This window comes from Oratosquilla oratoria, chromosome 17, assembly GCF_046742065.1.
Source record: "Oratosquilla oratoria isolate Oo_2021 chromosome 17, ASM4674206v1, whole genome shotgun sequence".
Classification (NCBI taxonomy): Eukaryota; Metazoa; Arthropoda; class Malacostraca; order Stomatopoda; family Squillidae; genus Oratosquilla; species Oratosquilla oratoria.
Genome location: NC_134793.1, coordinates 19,293,020 through 19,301,599, shown reverse-complemented (window position 1 = coordinate 19,301,599; position 8,580 = coordinate 19,293,020). Strand labels below are relative to the sequence as shown.

The 8,580-nt window shown below is 42.3% G+C and overlaps 1 protein-coding gene across 1 annotated transcript in view; it reads left to right on the top strand.

The window, feature by feature from the left end:
* LOC143034480 (NADH dehydrogenase [ubiquinone] flavoprotein 1, mitochondrial-like) overlaps positions 1 to 8,284 on the top strand; it is a 9,586-nt gene extending 1,302 nt beyond the window's left edge. The window contains exons 2-8 of the mRNA XM_076200588.1: positions 526 to 581; positions 1,601 to 1,827; positions 2,481 to 2,691; positions 3,590 to 3,820; positions 4,221 to 4,453; positions 7,465 to 7,673; positions 7,812 to 8,284. Coding sequence (XP_076056703.1) covers positions 526 to 581; positions 1,601 to 1,827; positions 2,481 to 2,691; positions 3,590 to 3,820; positions 4,221 to 4,453; positions 7,465 to 7,673; positions 7,812 to 8,002 — 1,358 coding nt within the window. The 3' untranslated portion in view covers positions 8,003 to 8,284. The remainder of the gene's footprint in view (positions 1 to 525; positions 582 to 1,600; positions 1,828 to 2,480; positions 2,692 to 3,589; positions 3,821 to 4,220; positions 4,454 to 7,464; positions 7,674 to 7,811) is intronic.
* Positions 8,285 to 8,580: the final 296 nt, after the last annotated feature.

Here is an 8,580-nt window from a genome sequence, read left to right as displayed (position 1 = left end):
GAGTCCTTACATGCAAGTGCCACCCAGAGGCAAAGTTCTCGTTGACACTCCCCCCCCTTCCCCCATCACCGCTTCCCATCACCATTCCTTACTGCCTATTATAGCTATTGGCTCGCGATATAATTAAACAGATTTTAAAATTTTTATTTAATGTCCCTATTGCAAAAAGAATAAGGGAAAATATGTTGTATTCTCTTGATTGTGACACAAAATTCATATATTACATTAAAATATTCAGGGCTCCTTTGATTGTTGTTTTATTATAATTATTTTGTCAGACTTGTGGGCATCATGTTGAGACTAGAATTGCCGCCCCAGGGCATATGTAACCCCCCCCCCCCCCCAATGTGAGGGCCCTGCCCAGCATTAGCGGTTTATCTGACAGTGTCTATAGGGAATTGTCTAACTCGGTCTTGAATTGATTCACTGGGTCGCTAACCTCTTTTAGTAATGCGTTGAAGATCTTATTATTTATTTATTTATTTGTATTTTTCAAGGCTATCACTTACAACAACTTTCTTACAGATGTTGGAGGGTCTCCTGCCGCCTCAGTTGTAGCCCTAAGAAATAACTCAACTAAGGTTAGTTCGTGCCATGATTAGATGTTTACATGAAATTCCAGAATCATGCAAACAGTGACATTTAACATGAAACATATGTTGCCTGATAGTTTTAGGTATTTGGGGTCACATGTGGCAGGAAAGGGAGGAGTGGAGGTGGAGGTAAATTGTAGATTGAGAGAAGCAAGTAAATGCCTTGGGTGATTAAAAAGTGTCATGAGCAATAGGCATCTGGGAATGGATGCAAAGGGGTGATTGTGCTGACAACTATGGGGCAGAGACATGGAACTTAAGAGAGGCAGAGAGATTTTTAAGTGTGTTTGAAATTAAAATATCTGAGAAATATGGTTGGGGTTAAAAGGTTGGGTAGAGAAGGTGAGGAGGAGAGCAAGGGTGGAGAATTAGATGGTAGATAGGACAGATGAAAGTGTATTGGGAGGGTTTGGACACGGGGACAGAATAAATGAAAATTTAGTAAAAGAAGTATGGAAGGCAGAGGTGTGGGGAGTGAGCTTGAGTGGGGGACCAAGGAAGTGATGGATAGATGGGGGGGGGAAAGGGGCTTTGAGCAAAGAAGAGAGGAGATAGGGGGTGAGTGGAGAATGGCTGTGTATAGATGATACTGTGATGCAAGGAAGGGAGGGGGGTGGGGGAGGAGGGAGTGGCTATGTTTGAATGATATTTTGATGCACCCAAAAGAGATTCCACCCTGTCTTCTCTATTTTCCATATGAGGGAACAGAGAGGGGTGGTTGCCAATTAAGTGAAGTGGCCTTGCTGTGGATGTACTGTGTCTTGCTGCATTGCTTCTTATCTGAGCATTGGGCAGGAGACAGGGATGACCCTTCATCCATGAGGAGTTAAGATGAGAGGGAGGAAAGGGTGGTGGATAGGAGTGGGTACATATATTTTGAGTTGGCTACCTCCCTTATAAGGAAAAGGAGCCCTTTGTATATTTATATATGGTATACTAAATTTTATGGTTATAAGTAACAATTTATATTTAAGAATGAAATATATCAAGAGTTTGTTTGTGTACAGACAAGTTATGGGAACCTGAGTGATGCAGATCGCATATTTACGAACCTGTATGGCCGTCACGACTGGAGGCTTGCTGGAGCCTTGAGCCGAGGTGATTGGTACAAGACTAAGGAAATACTACTCAAGGGTCATGAATGGATTCTTAGTGAAATCAAGACCTCCGGATTGAGAGGCCGAGGAGGAGCAGGTTTCCCCACTGGAATGAAATGGAGCTTCATGAATAAACCGTGAGTGTTGTTTAAAGAATCCATCACTGTACATCTTGAGTAAAGATACCTGCATGTAGCGCCTCTGATCTCCAAGGGACAGAGATGCTTGAACATATGCACAACCCATCTCATTCTAACCATCCTTATCAACTCCCACCATTCTTCCCAAACTTTTATTTCAAATATATTTAGGATCTTCCTTTCTGCCTCCTTCATCTTCAGTCTCCACTCCGTTCTATAGGCACAATCACTCCTTTATCTTCTTTTGTCCATCTCCAGATACATACATACATATATCAAAGGCTTTTTCCCCCTTACAAGGGAGGTAGCCAAAAAACAATACATATTTCTTATCAAATAAATCAGATACATATTTCATATCAAATAAAACAGATAAATATTTCTTACAAAATTGTTCATTACTTCCTCATTTGCTTGCCTACTTTACTCTTCACTTCATTCTTACTCACTAACACTAAATCCCTCCTAAGCACTCTCATATTCACCTTTAGAGAGTGTAGTGGCAGTTACCAGATTTCGTGTTACTGAAGGGAAGCCCAAGGAAGGAACACTGTTCATGTTAGAGGTGATGCAACAAGTATTAAACTAGATTATTCTTCACGAGAGGAATGATTTTTGACAATTATAATTACAGTATTTATAAATTCCAGATCTGATGGTCGGCCAAAGTATCTTGTTGTTAATGCTGATGAAGGAGAGCCAGGAACCTGCAAGGACCGTGAGATTATGCGCCATGATCCCCATAAGTTAGTTGAGGGTTGTCTTATTGCTGGACGGGCCATGGGGGCAAGGGCTGCCTACATCTACATCCGAGGAGAATTTTATAATGAGGCTTCAAACATGCAAGTTGCCATTAATGAGGTATGAACAGTATATTATGGTATAGGCAGTATATATGTGGTGTGGAAAATGGAAGTGGATAGCAGGAACTTGAGGATAAAACCAAGAATGAAATGGTGGATTGAGTGAAGGGGGTATTGGAATGTTCATTGAGCAAGGAAGGGAGTGAAATTGAGGGATGAATGGAGGGTGGTTGGAAATGGATGAGGAAATGACATCGCCTGAAGGAATGTTTACTTGTCTGCTTTGTCAATTTCTCAAGTGAATAAGAAGGAGGGGGTCACCATGGGAGTATTGTGGCATTATTCTTATCTCCTCACCACAGGAGCATAGGGAAATAAGAGGTGGAGGCTTAGGAGTTGTAAAAGATAGATATAAGGAGGATGGTAGAAAGGAAGAAGAGCAAAACTATAAAAGTTGCTCTGTGTTTCTTTGGAGGTTTGTCTCTAAACTAGATCAATCCTGTGTGGCTCAGAATCATAGAAGTTCTTCCAAAGTCCCTATGATATTGACTGCGTATAGCAATACTAGAACTAAAGATAATTGGGATCACATGAAGAATCGTCACCCTAGACTTCAACAGGTTGACAATTCTTTAAGTGGGCTATCCTAGGGTGACAATTCTTCATGTGTGCCATCCTGGGTTTACAATTCCTCAGTTGTATAAGTTGATGACAATAAGCTTATCCTTCATTCAACCTAACCTAATCTAACTTAATCTAACAAACCTAGCCTAACCTAATCTTTATTCCACTGTTGATATTCGGCATACTGGGGTGACAGTTCTTCAGGTGGTATCTCATGGGGTGACGATTCTTCATGTGGGCATTCTGGGGTGACAATTCTTCATATGACCCAATAATTGTTTTAACAGGAAACCATATCACCCTTCATTAATATTCAACTTTTTCCACAACAGGCATACAAAGCAGGGCTCATTGGCAGGAATGCTTGCGGAACTGGCTACGACTTCGACGTGTTTATGCATCGTGGTGCAGGAGCCTATGTCTGTGGAGAAGAAACGGCTCTTATTGAATCCCTTGAGGGAAAGCAAGGCAAGCCACGTCTGAAGCCTCCTTTCCCTGCTGATGTTGGAGTGTTTGGTTGTCCAACTACTGTAGCCAATGTTGAAACTGTGGCTGTTGCCCCAGTAAGTTATTTACTAATTCAGTGGATACTTGAACAGAGAGATAGAGTATTCTATTATAATTGGTATACATATTTCTAATATCAATGTAGTAATTAAAATTGCAGTCATTGTATTAAAGTAGGGTTTTATGTGGGTCTGTGGCAAGTTTCCACACTCAAAACTTAAAACTGCATCATCATAATTTAGCATAAGATAAAATAGAGAAGAAAATAGTGAAATATTGCTAAAACTAAACACAAAGCCTGACATTGAAAATCCATAAACAATGAGAAGTTTCTTCATACTTGAATAAAATCACTTGAAGATAGATTTGTGGATTACATATAAGAACTTTGATATATGTGTGTTAATTAACTATAAATTATGGACAGAAGATTAAGAGTTCTTTTACATTGATCAGACTATTTGTCGACGTGGAGGGACCTGGTTCGCAGGTCTGGGCCGTACTCGTAACTCTGGTACGAAGCTGTACAACATCTCTGGCCATGTGAACAACCCGTGCACAGTGGAGGAAGAAATGAGCATCCCTATGAAAGAGTTGATTGATAGGCATGCTGGAGGAGTGCAAGGAGGCTGGGAGAACTTGCTAGGAGTTATTCCAGGGGGATCTTCCACTCCAATAATTCCTCAGAGGTAATTAATCAGAATCAGTTGAGCTGTCATAGTTCTAAGAATGTACAGTACATATGTATACCAAAGGCTTTTTTCCCCTTTACAAGGGAAGTAGCCAAAAAACAAAGGCACAATAACCACTCCCACCCATTCCATTGCCTACATACTCCACTCCCTTCCCTTCCTCTTATCTTGGCTCCTCCTGGATGAGGGGTCATCCTTGCATCTCACCCACTACCCTGGATCAGAAGCAGTGTTGCAAGACACAGCATATCCACAGCAAGGCTGCTTCATTAAATTGGCAACACCCCCTCTCGATCCCCTTATGCAGAAATGGAGAAGACGGAGAAATCCCTTCGGGCTGCATCAATTTATTTTTCACACATTCCCTTACCCCCCCATCCCCTTTCATGCATCACAGCATCATCTATACACAACCATTCTCCATTCACCTCTATCTTCTCTCGTCCTTCCTCAACAGACATTCCCCTCTTTCCCAATGCCCCTTATACCCCATCCATTCATCCATCTCATCCTTGGTCACCCCCTCATGTTCACTCCTTCTTCCTCTTGCTTTCCACACCTCTTTTTTACTAATCTTTCTTCACTCGTTCTTTCCCTGTGTCCAAACCATCCTAACACTCTTTCATCAACCCTATCTCCCAACTCCCTTTCCACTCCTGGTCTCCTCCTCACCACCTCATTTCTCACTCTATCCAGCCTGGTAATCCCTATCATACTTCTCAGGCACCTTATCTCAAATACAGTCAAACTCTTCCTCTTGTGTTCCATGTTTCTGCCCCATACAGTGCTGATAATGGAAGGGAAGGTAGTAAGAGGAAGATGGGCAGAATATTTTAGGGAGTTACCAAGATAAGAGGGAGGGAGGAGGGTGGAGGGGATTGGAATATATAGGAAATGGAATGGGTGGGAGTGGTTTCAGTGCCTTTTTCTTTTTGGCTACCCCTCGTTTAGGGGGGAAAAGCCTTTGGTATATGTATGTATGTACTAAATGTGAAGGAGGGTAGGGAGGGAAAGGTAGTTGCCGTGGGAAGTGCTAAGAAAATGTGATGAGTGAGGAAAATGTAGGAGAAATAAGGAAAGATGAAGTGAAGGCAGTTGTTATGATGACAGCAGGTAAGACACCTGGGTTGGATGGATGTCATGCAGAATATCTGAGAAAAGGAGGTACAGTAATGGTGGACTGGCTGGTGAGGTTATTTAATGTTTGTTTAAGAAAGGATAGGGTGCCGGAGGACTGGAGGAGTGCCTGTATAGTTCCACTTTACAAGGGAAAAGGGGACAAGTGTGAGTGTAGTAGTTTCAGAGGGATCAGCTTGTTAAGTGTAGTTGGGAAGGCTTATGGGAGGGTCTTGATTGAGTGGATTAGGAGAGGAACAGAGTAATTGGTGAGGAATAGTGTGGGTTTAGGGCAGGTAGGTGTTGTGTAGATCAGATTTTTGTGGTAAGACAGATATGTGAGAAAGCTATAGGAAAAGGTAAGGATGTTTTTGGGCTTTTATGGATTTGGAAGAGGCTTATGACAAGGTAGACAGGAAGGCACTGTGGCATGAGGGGATGGAAGGGGGGTTGCTGATTTAATGAAGCGGCCTTGCTGTGGATGTGCTGTCTTGCAACACTGCTTCTAACCTAGGGCAGTGGGCAAGATGCAGGGATGACCCATCATCCAGGAGGTGCCAAGATAAGAGGGTTGAGGGGAGGGGAGTATGTTTGGGATGGAATGGGTGGGAGTGGTTTTTATGCCTTTGTTTTTTGACTACCTCCCTTGTAAGGAGGAAAAGGCCTTTGGTATGTGTATGTACAGTGCTGTTGGCACAATCACTCCTTCATACCCTCTTAGCATCCATTCCCAAATGTATTTCTTGTTACACTTTTTAAAAATGTACTTTTTTTATCATTATTTTTACTATTATACCAAGGCCATCTTCCCCCTTACTAGGGAGGTAGCCAAGTCAAAGGCATGCATCCACTTCCATCCACCAGAAGAGAGAGAGAAAGGAGACCGGAATGACTCTTCATCCATGAGGAGCTAAGATGGATTGGAATTGAGGGTGGTAGATGGGAGTGGATTAGGAAGAAACCCTTGGTGTATAGATACAATGTTGAGACACTGTGACAGGTTTGAGGAAGGTGGAAGATTAAGACACGGGTCTAGGGCCGAGTTTATTCCGGACCGGTTTTGCTTAGAGCTTCTTCAGAGGAATGATACTCCTGGATAACGCTGATGGTAGGCACAGCAGATCCGACACCACAATCCCACCAACTACTCTTCCACCTTCCTCAGATGGAATGTTGTATGTGGGATTTGTGTTGGGTCTGTACTTTGACTAGACCATATGCCCTAACAAGGGAGAAAAGCTCTTTGATATGTATCTGTTGTATGTGGGGTAGGGTAAATCAAAGAGTGTTCTGGTGGTTTGGGCATATGGAAAGAATGAGTGAGGACAGACTATCACAAGGAATGTGAATGCTTAGTGGATGGAGAGATCTTGAGAGGAAACCAGTGAGGGGATTGACAGATGAGTGGAAGGTGGCGAGGGGAGGCAGGATAATGCCGGAGTGAATGTTCTCTTAACGTTTTGCCGGATGTCTTCCTTGAGTCTATAGACTATCAGATTTTGTGGACAATATATACCCCAGTACTGGCTGATCTTGCCAGCTGTCAGGTGGATTGATGGGGGGTAAAGTAGGCATTGGATCCAAGAAGAATATCTATTAAACAAAGAAAAGAAAGTGCAAAAGATAGGAGTGAATGGAGAGAGGGTGAGGAATGAGGTTGCCATATGATGAAGCAGTGGGGGGTAGGTCAGGAGTAGCTGTCAGGCTCTGATGTGGAGATGCTGAGATAGGAGGAACAGTGAATGTGCATTGATGGGTGTAGAGTTGGTCTATACTTTGACTTGGCCTTCCCTTTGTATTGGGAGAAGACCCCATGGATGTGTGTATATATTTCACATGATGTAGTTGTACTTTTGTCTCCTAATTATTCTGCCTTTTTTATGCCTTTACAGTGTATGCGTTGATGTCCCCATGGACTTTGATGGGTTGGTTGCCGCACAGACGTCACTTGGTACGGCTGCTCTTATTGTAATGAACAAGCAAACTGACGTAATCAAGGCTATTGCCCGCCTCATGGAATTCTATAAACACGAGTCCTGTGGGCAGTGCACACCTTGCCGAGAAGGTGTTTCTTGGATGTTCAAGATTATGACACGATTTGGTAAGTAGAGATAATGCGAAATGTTCTCCACTTCCAGCTATTTATGTTTGAATATAACATTTTTTAAAGAAGTCTAACAAATATAATGTTGAACCTGCAGAACATTTTACTTATGATTCAATAATTTTTGTCACCCAGTTGAGGGTGATGCACACCCAGATGAGATTGATGCACTGTGGGAAGTCTCTAAGCAGGTGGAAGGTCATACCATCTGTGCCCTTGGCGATGGTGCTGCATGGCCCGTGCAAGGGCTCATTCGCCATTTCCGACCAGTCCTTGAGGAGAGGATGGCACAGCATGCGGCCAAGAAAGGAGCAGTAGCAAACTAGGTCATCCATAACTTGAAGTTCAAGCGTAAGTGACAGGGAGAGGCAGGTGGAAGTGTATTATCATCTGGTCAGTGTCAAAAGTAGAAAACAAAGCTGCATGTTGAAGGTAAAAAAAATGCAGTATATTAAAATATCTGGCGTTGTTACTCTTGGCTCTCATTCCATTTATATTTTTTCAGCAAAATTCAGGACATTGTCAAAGAGAGCATCTGCCATTGGGTAGAGAATGATGGTATTGTATATATAAAAACCAGTTATATTTAATAAACTTTAAGAAGTTTATGTTAGACATTCTCTTAACCATGTAACTGAAAGATTGTGTATTAAAAAGTAGTTCTTACAAGATTTTAGATATTTCCTGGGCCTTTCTGAAGACCAGGTACTACCCCCTCAGGATGGAGATATACACAGTGGCTTGCATCATGAAGAGATAATACTTTGGTCTATGATAGATCTTTGGGTGCCCTTCAAGCCTCTGTCTCTTCTCAAGGGAGAAAAGAAAAGAAAAGAAAAAAAGAGAGAGAGAGAGAGAGAGAGAGAGACCTCACCTCAGAAATCATCAGTAACATTATTTGCAC